At 38.5% G+C, this 23,508-nt stretch overlaps 1 protein-coding gene across 2 annotated transcripts; it reads right to left on the bottom strand.

Annotated features, from left to right (window-relative positions):
* Positions 1-4,028: 4,028 nt before the first annotated feature.
* On the bottom strand, positions 4,029-21,247 carry GNRHR (gonadotropin releasing hormone receptor). 2 transcript variants are annotated; one of them, XM_059153867.1, is made up of 3 exons: positions 20,732-21,247; positions 8,357-8,576; positions 4,029-4,709 (listed from the first exon to the last, which is right to left on the bottom strand). In XM_059153867.1, the coding sequence occupies exons 1-3, from the start codon at positions 21,245-21,247 to the stop codon at positions 4,465-4,467; spliced, it is 981 nt and encodes a 326-aa protein (XP_059009850.1). In that variant the 3' UTR covers positions 4,029-4,464. The 2 variants fall into 2 exon arrangements, with proteins under 2 accessions (XP_059009850.1, XP_059009856.1); XM_059153873.1 differs by having other exon boundaries at positions 4,682-4,709; positions 8,357-8,448.
* Between the last annotated feature and the right edge of the window lie 2,261 nt (positions 21,248-23,508).

The following is a 23,508-nucleotide window of genomic DNA, read 5'->3' as shown; positions in this document are numbered from 1 at the left end:
CCGATGCGGGACTCGATCCCAGGACCCTGAGATCATGACCTGAGCCGAAGGCAGCGGCTTAACCCACTGAGCCACCCAGGCGCCCTAATCTGACGTTTCTAATACGGCAGAAAACACTCTAACAGTTTTAACAGCCGAATGTTTAACAGCAGAGAGTTTAACAGCAGAAAACACACAAACACAACATTTTTTTTCTCATTACAAAAGCAATATATGTTCATTCTGGAAATTTGGAATTATAGGAATTCACAAGAAAGATTAAAAAAATCACTCAGAGATAATGATATCAATAGTTTTTATATATATTCTATTGAACCTATACATGCATTTTATATATTATATAACTTTAAAAATTAGGCTAATAGTTTTAAACTTGATTTTTTAAACTTAATAACCCTAACAATTGAAGATTTAAATAAATTAGTTTTGTTTATTTATTTATTTATTTATTTTAAAGATTTTATTTATTTATTTGACAGACAGAGATCATAAGTAGGCAGAGAGGCAGGCAGAGAGAGAGGAGGAAGCAGGCTCCCTGCTGAGCAGAGAGTCCCATGCGGGGCTCGATCCCAGGACCCTGAGATCATGACCTGAGCTGAAGGCAGAGGCTTTAACCCACTGAGCCACCCAGGTGCCCCAAATAAATTAGTTTTAATTAGAGATTAAACTCAACCTTATTCTTTTATTTAGTTTCCTATGGACACAATTTTTAGTAATTAGACAAGCTCAAAGAATTGGCTCAACATTTGAAATTAGGCTAAAGATAAAACAGATGAAATTCTAAACGTATTTTAACTGCCCATAAATATTATCTTTATGATTACAAAGTAAATTGTGAGATCATGTCGCTTTAAAGAATTTCCTATCTCATTTACACCTATGTGTATATATATATATATACATATATTCCTTAGAAAATAAAGTTTGTGATACTACCTCATTTGTGATCCTACCTCATTTATACCTATATATATATATATATATATATACACACACACACATATATATGTACACACATATATATCTATACATATATATACTCCTTAGAAAGTAAAGTTTATGATACCCATTCCTTTTCCGGTATTTTTTTTCCCTTCTTAGTTGGAGGAGCTAATTCAATTCCAACTCTGTTTCTTTTTCTTTCTTTTTTTTTAAAGATTTATTTATTTGACAGAGAGAAATCACAAGTAGACAGAGAGGTAGCCAGAGAGAGAGAGAGAGGGAAGCAAGCTCCCTGCTGAGCAGAGAGCTCGATGCGGGACCCGATCCCAGGACCCTGAGATCATGACCTGAGCCGAAGGCAGCGGCTTAATCCACTGAGCCACCCAGGCGCCCCCCAACTCTGTTTCTTAAGCCAAAATTGAATTAGTGCAATCATTGTTCAATTCATTGTCATCCATTTATATCATTTATTGACTAAATTGAATTGCAAGAGGAAACCCAAATTATAGCCAGTTTTATATGCTAAGTAAAAGAAGATAGACTAGATAAAATCTTAATTATCTATATATTGGATTCACTCTACAGAGCATATCCTTTTTTTACAAGGAATCTTCATCTATTATTATGATTGGAAATAGAGCAAATGACTGTAATATCAAATAGTGAATGTTCTCCGTTAAATGGTATATCTTTAATTTAATGCCACATTTACCTTTTGAGCTATAAATTTTAATTTACATATCCGTATTATAATTTATGGACTGCAATATTTATATAATATACTTACTTCTGAAAAGTTTTTCATTACATAAGTAGCCTTAAGAAAATTTCTGAGTCTGAAATGGTGAGTAACCAAATTGAAACAGTCCAGTTTAATAGTACCATTAGTATGCATGCATATAAGCAAATGAATACACTCATTTTTTTTTTAAAGATTTTTATTTATTTACTTGAGAGAGAGTGAGAGAGAGCACAGAGGGAGAGGGAGAAGCAGACTCCCCACTGATCAGGGAGCCCTATGCAGGGTGATCCCAGAACCCTGAGATCATGACAGGCAGATGCTTAGCTAAGACTGACTGAGCCAGCCAGGTGCCCCCCACTTTAAAGATTTTTATGTATTTAAAATGAATACGATCTGATACAATTTTATTGTAAGAAACTTTCTGATACAAAATCGATGAGGGGTTCAACCTTTCTTTGTGACTTGAACTCCTTTGGCAGTTGGTTTGGCCTATAAACCCCTTTCAGGATAATGTTTCTGAATGCATAAAATAATACAAATAGAAATAAGAGGAAAGCAGTTGCATTGAAATACAGCTTTGTATACGGACCATAGGTTATAAACCCCTGCACCAAATTTTGAATAGCCCTTTAGTTAATGTATAAAAAATGCCTGAGAACATACCTAAAGAAAACAGTTCCTTAAACATCCAAGAGCCAAGCTGACGTATGTGTTCATTAAGCACATATCTAATGAAGCCCTTAAATTACGTCTTATATATGTGTGTTATTTTGTCTTTAAATATGGAAGCAAGAATTATCATCAATTTAGGATTAAGTATATGATAAAGATTAAAGAAGAAGATTGATTTGCTGTGGCTTATCAATGGTATTGTGTCACCTGGTAGAACTGTTAAATCTTTAAAAGATTTTACTTATTTATTTGAGAGAGAGAGAGATAGTAAGAGAGAACATGAGAGAGCAGAAGGTCAGAGGGAGAGCCAGACTCCCCACGGAGCTAGGCGCTGGATATGAGACTCGATCCTGGTACTCCAGGATCATGACCTGAGCTAAAGGCAAGTTGCTTAACCAACTGAGCCACCCAGGCACCCTAAATCTTTGCATCAATATACATGACTTAAAAGTTAACTTTGAGCATTTTAGCATGTTACAAATTTTGAGCCTTGCCCAACTCAACTGTAGAGTTGGCACATGGATTGATTAATTAAAGGTATGGGCTTAGTAAAATAGAAAATATGAATGAAAGAGTAGAAGGAAGGAGCTGAATCGTGGCAAATAGGATCAGTGAAAGTGGAATCGGAAAAATAATGTAAGATATGGAAACACACACAGTTACACTGAAGAGTATGTATGAGAAGAGAAAAATAAGGATCGACTACCATTAGTTTGATTAGTAATTTGCTTTCCACAGTTTCACTGCTCTGGAAAACTTGAAATTATATTTCATCTTTGAGAGCCACTACATATCTCATATGAATATAATGGTATTTTGCCTATGTTTAGAGAAGTTAAATGAGGCTGAATTTCTTTAAAGTCCTTTATAAACTTTTCTTGTCATGTATATTATATTCTCATAATTTTCATCCTTCCCCTTTCTCATGGAACAGGTAGAAATAGGCCTGAATTAAAAGAGGTATCGTGCCCCACATATTTTGAAAACCATACCACTTAATGTGAATATTAGTAGGTGTTAGTTACACATTTACAGTTTTTCTTTTCCTTTTTTCAATACTTCGTTGGTCTCTTTGACCTGTATATATCAAAACTGTAGCGTTCAGTGTTCTTACGTATCAAATGTCTTTTCACTTTGTTTTTGGTTGATTTCTTATTTTTCTCAGGGACTTCTGATTTTACTTTAGTAAAATTTTACTTTAGTAAAATCAGAAGATAGAAAAAAACTCTCTCACATTAAAACAGAGGGTATATCATGTATAAAACATAGTCTTTTCTTTATTATATTCAAAAACAGTGTTATTACTCCAGTTAATTACCACAAACTCCATTGACCATGCATCCTGGAGGAATGTTCTAATCCCCGTCCAAACGCTACTCCCTCTAGGCCTCCCCTTTCTAGGAGGGCATTTCTCACGGTTCCATGTAAAGACTGGGAGGAAGGGGAGCTACAGTGGAATGGATGGCGAGCTGCCTGCTGACTACTTCAAACTTCAGAATGCTTTTGAAATTAAAAAAAAAAAAAATTAGATTCATTGCATTTTTTTTTTTTTTTTTTTTTTTTTTTTTTTTTTAAACCAGAGGAAGGAAGATGGATCTTATGGGCAGGGGAAATTCTTTCTGCTTTAGATATTATTGTAGCATAAGATATAATTGCTGCTAAGCCCCTTGGGGAAAAAACTCTCAAAGGCATGCCTTGGTTGTTGCCTAGGTTGTGTTGTGGTTTCTCAGCCTTACTTTTTGGAATCTCTTTGCCTTAGGCCGTGGCTGTTTTAAACCTATATACATTAATAGATAAGGAGAAAGTGATAAGAAACCCATGTAATGTGTTATAGGAGCCCAGAATGGGCAAATGTTAATTCAGAAGTTTGCGATTATGACGGGATATTTCATTATTTTTCTTGAAATTTCTTTTTCTTTGTGTTTGTATTTTTTATTTGCACTTGAGTTTCTAACAATGGGATTTTGACAAGAAGAAGGATGCTAATATAAACTTAAATTCTGCTTTGTTTGTATGTACATGTGCTGCCACCTTTGTGTTTATTACTCCCATTTGATGAAATTCACTACCTCGCTCTTCTTTATCTCATGTCCTACATAGTCTATCAGTTACAGAGAGAAATATCCATATATGAGGGGATCAAAGCATGGATTTAAAAGAGCAAAGAGAAAGAAAAAGTGATTTACTGGATCTGACACCCTGTTTAACATTTCAGGATCAAACCAGTACCAAATTCCTAGGACATAGTAGGGAGTCCAGCAGACAGTAAATGAGGTCGCAAATGCAACCGTCATCTTTAGGGTCCTCAGCCGAGCTCTTGGTATATTATTCTTGGATTGATTCAGTTGTAGCTCTGTGAGAGAGAGAAAAAAGTAGGTGTTTAAAGACCAGTTTTATTACAAAACCAAAAAGGACAAAAAGGAAGAGTCACTAATTCAAACTAATTAATGGAATAGGAATAAATTTCCAATATCCTTAATAATCGAAATAAAAAAATTTTTTTAAAAAGATTATTTATTTATTTATTTGACAGACAGAGATCACAAGTAGACAGAGAAGCAGGCAGAGAAAGAGGAAGGGAAGCAGGCTCCCAGCCAAGAGGAGAGCCCAATGTGGGGCTCGATCCTAGACCCCTGGGATCATGACCTGAGCTGAAGGCAGAGGCTTTAACCCACTGAGCCACCCAGGTGCCCCAATAATTGAAATTTGTTTGAAAAGGATATGAATGTTCCAAGTTTTCTACTATGTCATATAATGAATAGAGAAGATTAAAGAAGACAGTGCTCTTAAAAATAAGTTTCCACCAGACTAATCTGGATCTGAAATGTGTGCGTACTCAAACTCTTAAAACATAAAATTTCAGAGAGTAGACTAAAGTTCAGCTGAATTGAATCATGTGTTTACACAGAACTATACTTACTGAGTATCTCTGACAGTGAGGACGATGAAAATCACACGGGGATGAAAGGGTGTTGCTCAGTGATCTTTCTCAACCATGTGCTTCTCTATGATATTCAAAACAATTTCCCTTTTCATATCAATAAATCATTTAAAGTTCACGTGTATGTGTGTGCATGGTGTGGGTATGGTGTATGTGTGGAGCTCCTGTGTGTGGCATCTGTGTGGTGCAGGTGAGGTGTGTCTGTGTTTGTTACATATGTGATGTGTGTGGTATATGTGGGGGGGGTGTGTGCGTGTGTGTGTGTGTGTGTGTGTGTGTGTAAATTCACTGGAGTTTAATGGAATTGTTGACTCTGACAGGCTGCTTGCATGATGTTTAGCATGTAGTTCTTAACTGCAGTTTTTTTTTTTTAAGATTTTATTTATTTATTTGACAGACAGAGATCACAAGCAGGCAAAGAGGCAGGCAGAGAGAGAGAGAGAGGGAAACAGGCTCCCTGCTGAGCAGAGAGCCGGATGTGGGGCTTGATCCCAGGACCCTGAGATCATGACCTGAGCCGAAGGCAGAGGCTTAACCCACTGAGCCACCCAGGCGCCCCTTAACTGCAGTTTTAACGTACCCAAAATCTATTCTTATGTTTCATAATCCAGAACTGAGTTTATTTTAGTTTATTTTTAAAAAAGATTTTATTTATTTATTTGAGAGGGAATGAGAGAGAGAGAGAGCATGAGAAGGGGGATGTCAGAGGGAGAAGCAGACTCCCTGCCAAGCAGGGGGCCTGATGGGGGACTCGATCCCAGGACTCCAGGATCATGACCTAAGCTGAATGCAGTCGCTTAACCAATTGAGCCACCCAGGCACCCCCAGAACTGCTATTTTTTTTTTTTAAAGACTTTATTTATTTATCAGAGAGAGAGGGGGAGAGAGCAAGCACAGGCAGACAGAATGGCAGGCAGAGGCAGAAGCAGGCTCCCTGCTGAGCAAGGAGCCTGATGTGGGACTCGATTCCAGGACTCTGGGATCATGACCTGAGCCAAAGGCAGCTACTTAACCAACTGAGCCACCCAAGCATCCCCAGAACTGCTATTTTAAAATAAAAAATACTCTTCACATGCTGTATTTTTTCCTGACGGAAATAGATCATGCTTTTCAGTAGTAGCCGTTTTGCAACTTACTCATTGATCACAAAAGAGTGGAAATATGGAGGAAAACATTTACATGTGTGATATTTTAATTATAAAATTAATTTTTGACTAGAAATGTTACCATCAGGAATTGATTGAGTACAGATTAGCTGTAGATTTCTGTCATACAAATCTAATTATCATTTCCTATGTACCTTGTTCTTTTCACACGTCATTTCATTTAATCCTCAATATCTGTAAACTTTAGTGACATAAGTAATAAAGCTATCAGTAGGAATGAACACATTTAAAAAAGTATCTTGGCTTAGCACAGGGGCTGAATCTGAAAAAATGTTGGATCTTCTGTAACATACGGTCCTTCTACCTCTTTTGAGATATCATCATATTTCCTTATTGGTTTACTCTTTTACTGTCTGTCTTCTTCTAGACTGTAGGCTCCTTGAAAGTGGGAAAGTGACTGGGCTGTTTTATTCACCGTGGTATCCGTATCTATCACCATTTCCAGCAATACTGAGTAGTAATACATATTGGTTGAATAAGAAAAATATTAATTAACTAAATCTTAATAATATTTATTGGTCTATTGGTCCTTGCCTCTGCTCACTCGCTCTTTCTTTCTTTCTTTTTAAGATTTTGCTTATTTATTTGAGAGAGAGAGCATGAGAAGCGAGGTCAAAGGGAGAAGCAGACTTCCCAAGGAGCAGGGAGCCTCATGTGGGACTTGATCCCAGCACTCCAGGATCTTGACTTGAGCTAAAGGCAGTCACTTAACCAACTGAGCCACCCAGGTATCCTGCCTCCACTGCTTTTTTTCCCCTCTGCTTCTGCCTGGCTCACGTTTTTTCAGATTAACCCCTATTTGAGATCTATCTTCTTATTCTCTGTATACCCTTCTTAGACACCCCTTATCGAACTGAATTTCTCTGGAATAAGATTTTGAGGGCAAATGTTTTTGCAGTATATTTCTGAAGAAGTATCAAATATTTTGTGCCAGGAACTGCCCAAGTATCTGCTATAGAGCATTACCATAATTATTTCCTTGGGAAAATGTCTGCTGAGAGTAATCTCACTGCAATAATTAAGATGATTCTCTGTTGAGTTGTACCACGTCTAACTCAGGCGCCATGCCATTGGTAACATGTCTTCTGGATGTCATGCCAACATTGCCATGTTGATTTTGCAAAGTCCTCCATTTTAGTTTGGGAGACTGCTCCGGAGTATGGAAGCAAAAAAGGCACCAACACAGCTGTGAAGATTCAGGTGAAAGAGCCAGTTACGTATTCAACAGTATTTCACGCACCAACACAGGCACGCACACTGGTGCCTGGTTATGTTGTGTGGAAAGGGGATCTGAGTGGGGAGTGGAACAGCTTCACTTTAGGGAGTCTCTTGACTACCGTTTCAACGAGGTGTGCTTTGCAATATTCTAGAAATCCATTGTTTGCTCTAGTGTTGTGTGGGCCCAGTGGGATCAATTTGCTGATGCTTATGCTGGGTAAAATGAGGTAATGGTTCTTTCATTTTTACTTTCATGATACAAATTTGGAACACTGGGAGATATCAAATTACCTCATCTGAAAATTGGGGGTAATAAAAGTGTAATAAAAGTATCACCTTACGGAGTTACTGTGATTATTAAATACACAAACTGCTTGGAATAGTATCTAGCACCTAGTAGGTGCCACTCTGCGTTGAAAATTGCCATTTAAAACCTGTTCATGGGGGGGCCTGGGTGGCTCAGTGGGTTAAGGCCTCTGTCTTCGCCTCAGGTCATGATCCCAGGGTCCTGGGATCGAGCCCCGCATCCGAGCCTGCTTCCCTTCCTCTCTCTCTGCCTGTCTCTCTGCCTGCTTGTGATCGCTGTCTGTCAAATAAATAAATAAATAAAAATCTTAAAAAAAAAACCCAAAACCTGTTTACGCACAATTGGCGCCGAATCCAAGGAATACGTACTGTGGGGATCCTGATGAAGGACCCGCGTCAGGGTGAAGATGATTTTTGCGTTGCAGATTAACGTGATGAGAAGAGGGATGAGGAAGAGGCAGCTGAAGGTGAAGAAGTTATAAAAGGCTTGATGCCACCATTGCGGGAAACTGCAGTGTGTCACACACTGAGAGAAGCCTTCTGTCTGTCCAGAGCTATCGGCTAAGTGGATCATCCTGAAGATATATAACTGTGTGAGGAAAGAAAAAAAAAAGTAGAAAATGGCGTTACTTTCTTTCAAACAGTATTTGCATGTTTTCTTGAAAGCTTTTTTCCTTCTGCATTCTGCGGGCCTTTGACTGCGTTGCCCAAAGCAACGGCTCAGCCCCTTGATGTTATCCTTTTGGTGCTTTGGTGAAGAGTTGTAAGTGGATCTTTACTTATATTTGGGTATATTTGGGTAATAAGGGATTTTGGATTTTTTGGAAATTATTTCAACCTAGCAGAACAATCATCAACCAAGGATTTAAACACCGTTTGTATTTCAATCTCAGATGCAATTATGGTGAGTAAAGTTTTTGCAGGTGATTTTTGTCTGTCACTCTATCAGCAGCACCCAAACCTGTGTCTAACAGTTAGAATGTGCCCCCAAAATTCATATTTAAATTTTATTTTTGAGATACTCAACTCTATTAAAGTGGTCAAAAGACATGAATCGACCATTCATGAAAAAAGATACAGCAGTGTGCTTTGGCATGTGAAAAGATGTTCAACCTCATTTGTGATAAAGAAAATGCCAATTAAGGCTACACTGAAATGGCATTTTTCTCTCTCAAGACAGGCAAAAATGAAAAATAGCAACACACTGTCATGGCCACATTGTGGGGAAATAGATACTCTCCCACGTTGCTAGTAGACATGGAAATTGGCACAACCCCTATGGAGAAGAATTTGGCAAGAAGTAGCATAACTATGTCTGCATTTACCTTTGACCCAGCCATCTGACATCCAGGAATTTACTCTGAAGATACTCTCCTACTTCCATTATATGAAAATACACAGGCACAGGTTATTCCTTGATTGAAATTGATTGAAATTGAAAAATATTGAAAAAAGCTTAAGTACCAATTCATACAACAGTGGCTGAATACGATATGGTGGCGCACACTAGAGTTTGTACACCTGCAGAAAAAGAGTAAGATCTCCATGTAGATTTCTGTGCACGTGTGCGTGTGTGTCTCTCTGTATGTGTATTTTCTAGCTCCGTCTGTCTGCTGGGAGCCTAGGAACGATGACCTCCTAGTGGCAATAAGCACATTCAGCACTCTTGTACCCAGGTCTTGTTTACAAATACATTTTCTACCAAAAGGAACCAGAGCTCATTGGAGAAGTGGGTGATTCCCAAGGCTGGCACAGGCAAACTACAATATGTGCTTAGAACAGCTTGTACTGAAAAGCCAGGAAGTACTAAAAGAATAGTGGAGCATGTCAGAAGAGCTCTAGAGCCAGCTTGAAAGAAAATCTGGGGCAGTGTAAGCATTGAAAACCAAACCACAAAACCGAAAACAAAGCCCCGATAAAAAGTAACGATTAACTGTTGGATAAATTAAGGATCCACGAGTCCATGCTGATAATAGATTGCAAAACAGTAACAACAAAGAAATGGAGAGGGGGAAAAAACTCTTTATTATTGTAGAAAACCAACTAATGTATAAGGAATAATGAAAGTAGTGATTACCAAATGGTAATGATAAATGATTTAGGCAAGAATCATCAATGGGTAGTAAAAACATGGGTGAAGTTTGAGGAAAGCAGGATTTACATAATTTCTAAGTATCTACCTGTAAGATACTTATTCATTATGAAGAGTAAAATTAATAACTTGACAGTAGAGAAAGAACAAAATAATTAAATTAGCATTGCCAATAATGGGACCAACGGACAGCAGCTGCTTCCTTATTAATGCTTTGAGAAGTACTCACCAGCACGTCTTTGGTATTTCTGTCTAAAGTGCATAACCTTCATCTAACCATGAGAAGACACCAAACAAAATCAAATAGAGGGCATTCTACAAAATAAGTGGCCTGAGCTCTTCAGAAATACCAATGTTATAAAACACAAAGAGAGACTGAGGAATGGTTCCAACTGAAAGGAAGTTCGTGAGATGTGGCAGCTGAATCCAATGTATAATCTTGGATTTTCTTTTGTTAAAATGTTAAAAGGGATGTCATTGGGACAGTTGGTGAGATATGAATAAATTATATGGATTAAATAACAGGTTTTTGTTTTGTTTTTTACCTTACTCAGTCTTTTTTATTGGAATTCTGCGTAAGATTTTGGTTGGAAATTTTTTCCTATAGCTCACACAACCATAAATAACAGTATTTTTTCAGTGTTAATTTCCTGATTTTGATTTTTATACTGTATGTGCCAGAAAAAACACATTGAAGTATTAAAAGGGACATCATGTGTGAATTTACTTTTAAATAGTGCAGGAAAAAAATGCGTTTAGGAGACAAAACAAATAAACAGAGGCAGTAAAATGTTAATATTTGGGGAAGCTGAGGGAAGAGTATTCCAGAAATCTTTGTATGATTCTTGCAATCTTTCTTTAAATGTGAAATTATGTTTTTTTTTTTTAAGATTTTATTTATTTATTGGACAGACAGAAATCATAGGTAGGCAGAAAGGCAGACAGAGAGGGGAAGTGAAGCAGTCTCCCCGCTGAGCAGAGAGAGCCCGGATGCCGAAGACAAAGGCTTTAACTCACTGAGCCACCCAGGCACCCCTAAATTATGTTTTTTAAAAAATTACAAATTACCTAAACTATTAAAGAAATGTTGTAAGTAGTTTTAGTTTTCAAAAACAAGTTCTAGTAGACATACACTCATTCTTTCCCCATTTATCAAAGCACACTTCTTGTCCAGTCATTTCTAAGCTTTTCTACTGAGAAACTTCATTTTACTATGATACATTATTAAAATGAAAAGAGTGCTGAAGCACTATAAAACTAACAGCAAGTAAATTCAAGCAAAAATGCTAAAGGTTTTTAAAATTTTAGGGAAATGAGAGATAGTATTTATTTTTTAATGTTTTTGATTGAATTAATAAATTTTAATTTAATTAATTCCACAGGTCTAGGATTTCTTTCTTTTTTGAGGTATTGGAAGTGTGTTCCTTAAAAAAAAGAACTCTTTTATTTACTCTCTTTGCTTGTAGATAGAAAAATTTAATAAAATGTAAATATAATAGACAATAAATAAAATATAGTAAACATAATATAAAATATAATGCTGTATCTTTTATTTGTAATCAGAATGTTGATTTTCAGTTTCAGACCTCTTTTCAAGGACAAAATAGTATTTGTTAAATTAATCCACTAGAGGGCGCCCAATGATCATATAATCAAATTTAAAAGTTCAGAAACCACCCATTCAGCTAATTCTACTTTACAATCCAGACCAACTTTTCCACATCACAAAGTAACCATTTCAATTTTCCGTACTTCTTTGCAACCTGAACTTATTTCAAGTTTAGTTTCGAATTTGCCTAAAAGATGTAGTGAGTCGGAGGGCTTTGGAGGGCTTACTTCACATAGAACCTGAAAATCTAGTATTTCTTTAAAACCTTAGCTACTTCTCTCCGCATCTTCCCAGTCAGACTTGAACCCAGATGGCCCAAGTTTGACTTTCTGTTCTGCGCTGCTCTGCCAAAATTTCACTTTAATATTTCATATTTTTAAGTCATAATGAAACTTTCCAAAAAATTACTTTGAAATAAAGTATTATGATTTGAGCTAATGGTTATCTTTGTTTAATAAATGCTTATTTTTAATTAATTTTTTTTTGGTTTCGAGAGAGAGAGAGAACGTGCATGGGGGCAAGGGAAGGGCAGAGGGAGAGGAAGAGAGAATCTGAAGCAGACTCCCCATGCTCTGTGCAGAGCCCTTCATGAGGCTCGATCTCACGACCCTGAGATCATGACCTGAGCTGAAATCCAGCGTCCCGACGCATAACCAACTGAGCCACCCAGGCACTTTAAATGCTTATTGTTACAGTAGGTGGTCTCTGTCATGAAAGATGAACCAGATATATCCTGCTATCAGAGGATTTAAAATTAGGTAGGGGAGGTATAGCACATATGTGACACCAGCCACACAAGGTAGACTGTTGTAAGTTCTCAAAGAGTGTTAGGGTAACTCAGGTTCTTACTTGCCCATGGATAAGCTGAGCCTAGCTTATTTGTGCTCCAAGCCCGTGTTCGTTGGAATGATTAATATAGGGGTCCACTTTACTTCCAGTGTTTTGTTTTTTTGTCCTTGGATTATAATTCTTTAATTTCTTAGTTTCTCCTTTCTCATCGTTGGCCCCAGTTCTCACCAATGTTTGCTTTATTTTGCCATAAACAAGAGCATCTATTTTCCTTCTTGAAAGCCGTTGGCAGATGCTTCTTGGAGTATTGTTTTTGACCCTCACTTTACCTCAGACTAATTGCATTATTACCTAATCCTTTCCAGCGATGATTATCGTTAGGTGACGTGCTTCCTCATCTATAAAATGGAGACATTGATACTATTTACCGCTAGGAACTGTCAAGACAATTACTTGAGTTAATGCTTGCAAGGCACTTAGAATAATGCCTGGCACACAGCTTTGTGCAAGTTGAAACCATTACTATTGTAAAAATTGCAAGGCATACCACACAACTTGTAAATGTGTATTCATAGATCTTTATTTATATATTTATTTATATATTTATAAATATTTACCATATATCTTTACCGGCTTACTCTTAGCCATCTATTCTCAACTTAAGACTTTCCTGCCTTTTCTTTCTCTAGTCTCCTACAGGCAAAAAAATGAAATAGACGACATTGCATAGTGTGATATAGTGTAGTAGTTAAAAGCTCTGGGTATGGAGTTAACTGAATGGACTGACATCTGCACTTACTAGATGGTAATCTTGGGCTTTTTCTTTTTTTTTTTTTTTTTTTAGATTTTATTTATTTGGCAGAGAGAGAGGGTGCACAAGCAGGGGGAGCAGCAGGCAGAGGGAGAAGCAGACAGAGAGAGACACAGGCAGAAGGAGAAGCAGGTTCCCTGCTGAGCAGAAAGCCCGATGCAGGACTTGATCCCAGGACCCTGGGATCATGACCTGAGCGGAAGGCAGATGCTTAATGGACTGAGCCATCCAGGAACCCCAGTCTTGGGCATTTTATAGAACATTCTTAACCTTAGTTTCTGTATGAATGAAGATTATAACTGTATATAATATATAGGGTTTTGGGGAGCCTTACATGAGATAATGCATGCAAAAGGATTTAACATAATTATGTATTTTGTAAATAATACTTATCACGATCATCATCATTATTGTTGTTATTTATTTATGTATATATGCTCTTTGTTGTTATTTATGTTATTAGTATGCTACTTCTATGTTCCAGTATAATTCTTGGCGTATTGTATACCTGTGATGAGTATTGATTGCATTTAAGCTGCTTGTCACGTTCAGAAGTACATTCTAGTCTGATCAAGTACGTTCTGTGTGTCAAGGCAAGCCTCTGTGCATCTTCAGATCACATATATTTACACCAAAAACTAAAGGGTGTCTCATCTATCTTGCCTTGCAACCTAGGTTAGTGATAGAAGTTAAATGCTGTCAACTCCGAATGAAATGCTCCAGGTTAACACAGATGAACTAGGGGTATGAACTTCTGCAAGGGATTCTTGTGGCGAGAGATGACTGCCATTGGAAACCACGTGATTTTTGATTAGATATGAACACGCCTACTTCAAGAAATGTTTTCTCCTCAGCGTGTGCTTACCAGCCCAATCACAGAGTCTGAAGGCAGATTTTCTTCCAGGACATGTTTCCTTCCCTTCCTTTCTTTTTTCTTTTCTCCCTCTTTCTTTCCCTTATTCTCTCTCCCGCTTCCTTCTTTCCTTCCTTCCGACCTTATTTTACTGTTACAAATAATACCTTCAAAACTTGAACAGTCGTGCTTTGACATATATAGCCTTCAGAATGAGTAGGGCAGCTTGGTAACGAGAGGTAGTTTGGATGTCAGTCAGGATGAATGCTATAATTTTGAGAAATTGGAAATAAATCAATCTTCAGGTAAGCAATTCTCTTTGCTGTCTCTTGAAGAATCGTTTAATAGTCATGCTGTATTTCCCTATTATTTTTCCTCCTGACTTCAAAAACTCTATTGTGAACAAAGGAATGAAAACAGGAGAAGAGGAAGGAATGAACATTAGTGGAGTGTCTAAGCGTCAAGTCTTGTACTAGGGGACTTCATGTATCTTATTCTTTACCACTATTCTTTTAAATTTAGTTAAATAACTTACTCAGAGCAACAGAGATGGTAAGGGAGAGAGAGCATTAGGGTTTAAAACTAACTTTGTTTAAATCCAGTACTCATGCCATTTCTATTATTTGCCTCGCAAGCTTTGCTGTGGGGAGATCTAAGGTCTTCAGAGACCGCGGGCAGGGCTAGTGAATGCCGCCTTATCCCTCTTCAGCAAGAACAGCTCCACTTATATGTTTCATGTACTTGTTGGGGCTCCAGATAGAATTTGGGTTTTTGAAAAATTCCATTACTAGGAAAGTTCAGCTATGCAATGCTGAAACTTCTGAAAATATATCCTCAAACGCTCATAGAATTACTCAGTGACAGATGATCAATCTGTGCACCGGAGGATGATGATTAAAGTCATCCTTTCAATGTGAATTAGCCGCTAAGGATGCACCTTTGTCCGTGGGCTTATCTGGAGAGCCTGGTGAAGCACGAGGTTGACTTGGGATGTGTCACAGTCTAGAAATAAAAAGCCCTTTCAATCTCTCATCTTTCCCATTAAATATGTGTAACATTAGTCATGGGGTTAAACCTCTTTATTCAGAGAGATAGCAGAGGGCTCTAATAAAAAAAAAAACTGGAATTAATAAAAAGACATGAGTCCAACAGCCCAAGTGACTGGGAAAGTCAATGAACCCTTTCAGGCGAGTCATTTTTGAGCTGAAGATTTTTTTTTTAAAATTTTATTTATTTGTCAGAGAGAGGGAGAGCGAGCACAAGCAGAGGGGGAAGCAGGCTCCCCACTGAGCAAGGAGCCTGATGTGGGACTGGATCTCAGGACCCTGGGATCATGACCAGAGCTGAAGGCAGAAGCTTAACTGCCTGAGCCACCCAGGAGCCCCTGACTGCAGACTGTACCCATCAGTTAGTTGCAATCAACATTAGAAAATGAAATGGGGGCACCTGGGTGGCTCAGTGGGTTAAGCCTCTGCCTTCGGCTCAGGTCATGATCTCAGGGTCCTGGGATGGAGCCCCACATCAGGCTCTCTGCTCGGCAGGGAGCCTGCTTCCTCCTCTCTCTGCCTGCCTCTCTGCCTACTTGTGATCTGTCTCTGCCAAAGAAATAAATAAAATCTTAAAAAGAAAGAAAGAAAGAAAGAAAGAAAGAAAGAAAGAAAGAAAGAAAGAAAAAGAAAATGAAATGAAACAGAGTTGAATTTTCATGAAAATTCTTCTTGGCTATAGGTGTGTGGGAGACAGACAGACAAAATCTCTGTGTGATATGTACTTCTTCCTTTGGGTGACTGCCAGAAAGATTTGCACACTATTGCTCTCAAAGGTACTCTTTGTGCTTTCTCTGATATGCCGGATGGGGATAATAACATGGCTGTCACATACTGCATAGAATGAGGAAACTTCTCAGGAAACTTCAGTAAAGTGCTTTATAAATATAATCTGCTGCTGAAAATAAGGATGAGTCATGGGTTTCACCATGAAATAGTACCATCATTTTCTGTGGCCCAGATGCACATAAATCTCTCAGGAAGAGTAATGTGTTTGAGGTCAGGCTATTAGATGAACATCCTAAACAATTCCACTATTACTATTTTTGTGGTAGGTAGGCAGGTACAGTCTTGTACATTAGAGATGTTCAATAGATTCTTTTCAAATAAAATGCTATGTCTATCAAAAAAAAAATTCACAATAGCCAAACTATGGAAAGAACCTAGATGTCCATCAACAGATGAATGGATCAAGAAGATGTGGTATATATACACAATGGAATACTATGCAGCCATCAAAAGAAATGAAATCTTGCCATTTGCAACAACATGGATGGAACTAGAGCGTATCATGCTTAGCGAAATAAGTCAAGCAGAGAAAGACAACTATCATATGATCTCCCTGATATGAGGAAGTGGTGATGCAACATGGAGGCTTAAGTGGGTAGAAGAATAAATGAAACAAGATGGGATTGGGAGGGAGACAAACCATAAGTGACTCTTAATCTCACAAAACAAACTGAGGGTTGCCGGGGGGAGGGGGTTGGGGAGAAGGGGGTGGGATTATGGACATTGGGGAGGGTATGTGATTTGGTGAGTGCTGTGAAGTGTGTAAACCTGGTGATTCACAGACCTGGGGATAAAAATATATGTATATAAAAAATATATGTTTATAAAAAATAAAAAAAAAAAAAAAATTCAAAATAATTTCATATTTTTTCTTACTACATCAAGATAGATAAGTATTTGACATTATCTTTCTATGATTGCTTTGATATACTTAGATGAAAATAACTGAATTAATAAAGCAATTTATTTTTTATGGCCTCTGGGACAGTCCTTTAAAGGAGACTGACATTATTGGTTTGCATTTCAGATAGTATCACAAATTGACCTATTTCTTTTCTTTTCTTAAAAACGATATTTACTTATTTTAGGGAGAGAGAGAGCGCACGAGACAGTGTGCACTGTCACAGGAGGGCGGGGCCAGGGGCTGGGAGCCGAGGGAGAGGGAGAGGTTCCTCAAGCAGGCTCCCTGTAGAGCACAGAATGACGAAGGGGGGCTTGATCCCATGACCCCGAGATCTCCGCCAGCGCTGAAATGAAGAGTTGAACATTCAACCAATTCAGCCCATCAGACTGACCTGTTTCTACTTCTGGTTCGACTTTCCTCAGTACCCAACTTACCAACTAACTACTTTCCAAACACCTGTACTTACACAATGACCTTATATTGGTAACACTATGTCCCAGAGCAAATGTTTTTGGCTCTTTCAGAGCCTGCCTTCTCTCCCCCTCCAAACAAACAAAGAAATGAACAGGCCGGCAAACTCCATTTCTCAACCCACTAGCCTATTTCAATGGTTTTACTGTTAAAACTCCTTGTCTAAAAATATTGGAGCTGTAGTTTACACCCTCTGGCTATTAACTCCCTAAATCCAACTTGTTTCCAAGCTTTGTTTTTTGTTTGAAATGTCCCTCTTACAATCAGTTCTCTCTGAGACTACCCCAGCCACCAACCTAATTACCTCATGGCCAGAAAAGCTGCAAAAGGGTTCTCTGTCTCTTGCATCTGTTTGGGTCTATGTGAATTTTCTTCAAGTATTTTTCTTTAAAAAATCACTTTATTTCTTGCCCAGGACTCACGAAGGATTAATGGTTCCCACATTTATTTCAGAATTTCCCCAGGGATCACTTTCTTCCTTAACACGGGTCCATCGTACTCATTCACTGACTCCCTCATCCAAGCTTTTTGTTTAAGGAGAAGGTGGAGGATTTATTTGATAGGAAAAGAAATCACATTTACCAAACATTTTAAATTTCTATTTTTGCTAGTAATCTTATTAGGTACCGTGAATATTAATTAAGTTGGACATAACAGAGGCTCGATCACTTAAGACTGTATGCCTTAATGGCAGTGACCAGGAAATACAGAATCAGGATGTTTTATGACAGATCGTTCACTACGAGGTAGAAGAAAAGGGAGCAACCACCAAATCTGATTTCCTGCTAGTCCTACCTCTCAATCTGTTGTTTCAGCCAGACAAGGCTCCTGTGAAAATTAATCACACTTTTCAAGCCTTCCTGAAAATATATGTGATCTTTGATTTATTTTTTTCATCCAAATACGATCCATTTAAAAATTTTCAACTTATCCTATCTTTAGCCTTAAAACATTCCTTTCCCATTTCAACTCTTATTCATCTCTCCTTCTTCTTACACTTGTAATAGATTTTTTAAAAAAAGACTTTATTTATTATTAATTTGACAGAGACATAGCAAGAGAAGGAACACAAGTGGGGAGACTGGGAGAGGGAGACGCAGGCTTCCCACAGAGCCAGGAGCCCAGTGTGGGGCTGGATGCAGGGCTGGGTGTGAGCCTGCATGGGGGACTGGATGTGGGGCTTGATTCCAGGACTCTGAGATCATAACCTGAGCCAAAGGCAGCTGCTTAACCGACTGAGCCACCCAGGCACCTTGTACTTGTAATAGGTTTTAAAAGTGTTTCATATAGGGGCGCCTGGGTGGCTCAGTTGTTGAGCAGCTGTCTTTGGCCCAGGTCATGATCCCAGGGATCCTGGGATCAAGTCCTGAATCAGGCTCCCTGCTCAGCAGGGAGTCTACTTTTTTTTTTTTTTTTAAAGATTTTATTTATTTATTTGACAGAGCTCACAAGTAGGCAGAGAGGCAGGCAGAGAAAGAGTGAGAGAGGGAAGCAGGCTCCCTGCTGAGCAGAGAGCCTGACGCGGGACTCGATCCCAGGACCCCGAGATCATGACCTGAGCCAAAGGCAGCGGCCTAACCCACTGAGCCACCCAGGCGCCCAGGGAGTCTACTTCTCCTTCTCCCTCTGTCTGTGGCTCCCCCTGTTTGTGGTCTCTCTCAGTCTCTCTCCATCAAATAAATAAGTAAAATCTTTTTTAAAAAAGCGTTTAGTATATAGTTGTATTAGTTTTATATAAGTTTTGTCTCCATAATTGAATTACACTTTCTTTGAGGGCTATTTCTTTGTTTCATCAGCATCAGACTCAGTGTGAAGAGCCTAACTTACTTATCTTCCCTAAGAAAATCGATAAATAAGTAGTACTTCTACTTTAAAGAAACAAAATGGAAAACTTCAGGCATAACATCATTTGGAGAGAAACATTTACTAAGCCTATTATTAGATATTTAGTCACTGTGCGAATCATTGTAATATGCTTTTCTCCAGGCAGATCGAAACATTTTAGCTTTTCCCATTTTTCCTGCCCTAAAATACATCCTAATTTAATTGATCTAGTATCCAGAAATGATGAATTAAGTGAGGAATTGGTAGGAAAATGTGGTTATCCAGCTTTCTAGTATTTTGCTGTGTTTACTGAATTCTGCAGGGCAGGATTTTTTGTTTGTTGTCTTTTTTTTTTTTTTTTTTTTTTTTTTTAAACCACCTGGCTCGTAGTAGAATGTCTAGATAACTTCCATTTGTAGAGGCTGGTTTTTGGAATATCCGGGTTCACTTGGACGTCCCCTCTTGACATATCCTTGTACCCTAGGTTCATCATCACACAGCCCCTTTACAAGCATACAGATGACGTCTTTATCTGTTATTAAAGGATCTTTGCCGGGGGTGCCTGGGTGGCTCAGTGGGTTAAAGCCTCTGCCTTCGGCTCAGATCATGATCCCAGGGTCCTGGGATCGAGCCCCACATCGGGCTCTCTGCTCGACAGGAGCCTGCTTCCTCCTTTCTCTCTCTCTCTCTGTCTCTGTCTGCCTCTCTGCCTGCTTGTGATCTCTGTCAAATAAATAATAAATAAATCTTAAAAAAAATAAAGGATCTTTGCTCTCTGCAAAAATGTGTCCTTTTCTTCAGAGATATGGCTGCTGAAAAAGGCTGATTCTGCAGGTCAGTTCATCAGGTTGCCTCTGATGAGGACAATCTGGTGCAGTATCTGGTGCCTACACCAACAATCCTGATGTTGCTGTCAGCCTGTCGCAGTCTAACCTACCTCCAGATAAGCTCAAATAAATCTCAGAGAAATATTCAGATTTCAAAAGTCGACGATTTCCCACTATTCCGCCCAGCTGCAAACTGAGGAGCGACATGCTAGTTAAAGCATAATTCTAAGTTGCAACAGTAACAGAGTCATTTCCACTTAAGAAGTCCCAATGAGACAAGTTATGAACACATTATACCTATGCAAATTTCACAGTTCCTCAAGATTCTCTCCATTTACCATATCAAACAGAGTGAATGGAAAACTAAATGGAAGAATAAGATGGGGGTGAGGCCAAATTTGACAATAGCTACATTTTTTGAGGAGCATTTACTACGTACCAGAGCTCATGCTAGACACTTTAATGCATTGTTTATTTAATCTTCATGAAAGCTGCATAAAGTAGGCGTTACCTCCATTTTATAAGTGAAGGAACTGAAACTCCAAGAAGTTAAAAGATGTGCCCAAGATAAAAGAGCCAGGATTAAACCCCACTCTCTAATTCCCCGAGTCAAAGCTTTCAAAGATAATACAATGCTGCTTTTGACTTGCCATCATAAAATGCAGCACTCGAGTTTAGATAGGGAATCTGTGATTGCCAGATCCTAAGAAGTTCACGTTAGTAGGTTACCTGTGGTCCAGCAAAGATACCACTGAGGAGCCAGGCCAAGCCAATCATGGACTGTCCAACGCCATTGCTCTTCATAGCTAGAGGCCTCGTGATGGCTAGAGAGCGGTCCAGGCTGATCACTACCATCATGAAGGCTGGGGCATACATGGAGAAAAGCTTCAGGTAGCTGAGGACTTTGCAGAGGAACTCTCCAGCATACCATTGGACCGTAATGTTCCACATTCCATCCAGCGGCATGACAATCAGGGTCTCCAACAGGTTGGCTAAGGTCAGATGTTTTAAAAGCACCTTCATTCTTGAGAGCTTTCTCCCTTTCTCTTTCTTTTGAGTCCACTTCTGAAGTTTCAACAAGAAAGAAGCATTAAAACTTGTAGAGAGTAGAAAAAGGAAGAAAGTAACTGTCACTCGGATCTTTCCAGATAAGGTCAGGGTGGGGAGGTTGCCCTGCACCAGCGGGTTGCTGCTGTTCACCACTGAGCAGTGATTTTGATTCTGTTCAGGAGAGGCGCTTGCCATGTTTCCTGACTGACGGGGAGCTTCAAGACTTGGGTTTCTGGCCCTTGTGATGTTTTGTCATAATCTAGCCCAAAGCTCCGTTTTATTTCTGCCTTCTTTGGAAACGTCACAGGTTTAGATTTATGTCAAATTTTGTCCCTGAGCTACTTTATGTTTAATGTAAAAGATCAAGGTGAACTTGTTTTGTGGGCTAATAATCCAACAGAGTGCTAAAACAGAGCATGTGGGACACATTCTGAGGGCCAAATGTAACTGTAGTACCGCAGCAGATGGCCTGGTTTTCACAACAATTTTCCCAAGTACAGAAGGACACTTGAGGCTTAATTCTGAATTTAAAATTCACTCATGCTACTATTTATGTAACTTAAAGAGATTTTCTAAAAACAATGAAGTGTTACTATTCTGTCCAACAGTTACAAAATGAAGATGAAGAAAAATACTAAAAAAGAACTTTATCCAGTTAAAATCTGTTGTTTTAAAAAGTTAATTCACTTCTCAAAAACATTTGTTTTTCTTTTTCAATCACACACTGCTGTACCTTCACACACTAGACAAATACATTCATTTAAAATCATCCTCCACAAAACATCAAATTAATACCTTTACAGAATTAATTTGATCGAATACAAATTGATGTGCATTCAAATTTATCTATTCATCTATATGGACTCATTCCCCATGCTTAGGATGAAGTAAAAATGATTAATTAACTCTTTATTATTGCCTTGCTTTTATAATTGCTTTCATGGTGAGTGTTTGATGATATTATTTACTAACACTGAGATGACCTACACTGGAATTTATTAAATCACTAGCTTGATTTGTCTTTTGTCAGCTAGTTTGCTTTTGTGGTAGCTAAAGCAGGAATAAGAGCATACTCAGCAAGGAGTCAGCCTCTCTCTCTCCCTCTGCCCCTTCCCCTGCTCATGCTCTTTCTCTTTTTTTTCCTCTCTCTCTCTCCTGAATAAATAAATAAAATCTTTTTTAAAAAATAAAATCTTTTTAAAAAAGAGTATAGGTGACTTTTTTGACTCCGATGGTCCATTCTTATTGGTTCATTTGTTTTTTTCTCCATCCCATATTCATCAATTTAATAAATAGTTACTAGATACCTGCTACACATACTCTTAGCCTTTGCAGGTGATAAATTATGCACCTGACATCATCCGGGCCCTGAAGAAGCTTATCTGGTACCCCAGAAGATTAGATAAGAGTATTGGATATGTCTGTGTGCCTCTCAGACTCCCTCTGCTCTGGCCGCCTCCTGCATCTGGAGGAATGAAGGGCGCTTGCTTACCTGGGCTCCCTCTTGGCTATTGCCTCACAACCAGAATTCCTGGCTTTCTCTCACCACTTCTAGACTTGAAGGAAATATTACACTGCAGGACGTGGACTCTGGCTTCCTGAGTGGCTTACTGAAGGGTCTGGAAATATTTTCATTTAATTGGTGAATACAATTTCTGCATATCAGAAGTCTTGGGAACAATGTTTTAAATATCTGCTAAGTGTTATACAGGAAAAGGGTTATGTGAAAAAGCAGGTTTTCAATAATGAGACTTCTTATTTTATGAGTATGTTGGCAAATGAACCTATGCTGGCAAATCGTTGTGGCTCACAGGAACCTAACCCCATATTTTTGTTAGGAACAAGTGTTCAGTATTCACCAATCAAGTGTTCACAGAAACCTACAAGTTGAACATTTTTCACACCATGTGGCCTTTTGAATTGTGTAGGTCAGTTACCATAATTTTTTTCGGCTTTCACTGTCACAACAATGCTGTCCACTATATTTTTTAAAAAATTAATCCTCATCTCATGAATCCACAAATTTTCCCACTTTTCCACTTTTTCCATGGTTTCATCACACACTGATTATGTTTTAGAACTCTCTAGAGCAGCCACATGTTCAGATCAGCAAATGTTCTCTTCCTTTTTCTGGATGTACCATATTGTCGATTCATTAACAATGAACTCACAGCCACCAGCACTCTTACTCTTGCCTGAAGGAAGCTTATTCAATACATGTATTTTTGGGGCAGCTGGGTGGCTCACTTGGTTAAGCATCTGCCTTTGGCTCAGGTCATGATCCTAGGGTCCTGGGCTCAAGCTCTGCATCGGGCCCCCTGCTCAGTGGGGAGCCTGCATCTCCTCCCTCTACCTGCTGCTCCCTCCTGCTTGTGCTCTGTCTCTCAAATCAATCAGTCAATCAATCAATCATAAAAAAAAAAAAAAAAAACCAACCTTTATTTTCTCTGTAACGT

This window comes from Mustela lutreola, chromosome 1 (assembly GCF_030435805.1).
Source record: "Mustela lutreola isolate mMusLut2 chromosome 1, mMusLut2.pri, whole genome shotgun sequence".
NCBI classification, from domain to species: domain Eukaryota; kingdom Metazoa; phylum Chordata; class Mammalia; order Carnivora; family Mustelidae; genus Mustela; species Mustela lutreola.
The sequence above is the reverse complement of the archived record's forward strand: the minus strand, read 5'-3'. Positions and strand labels throughout refer to the sequence as shown.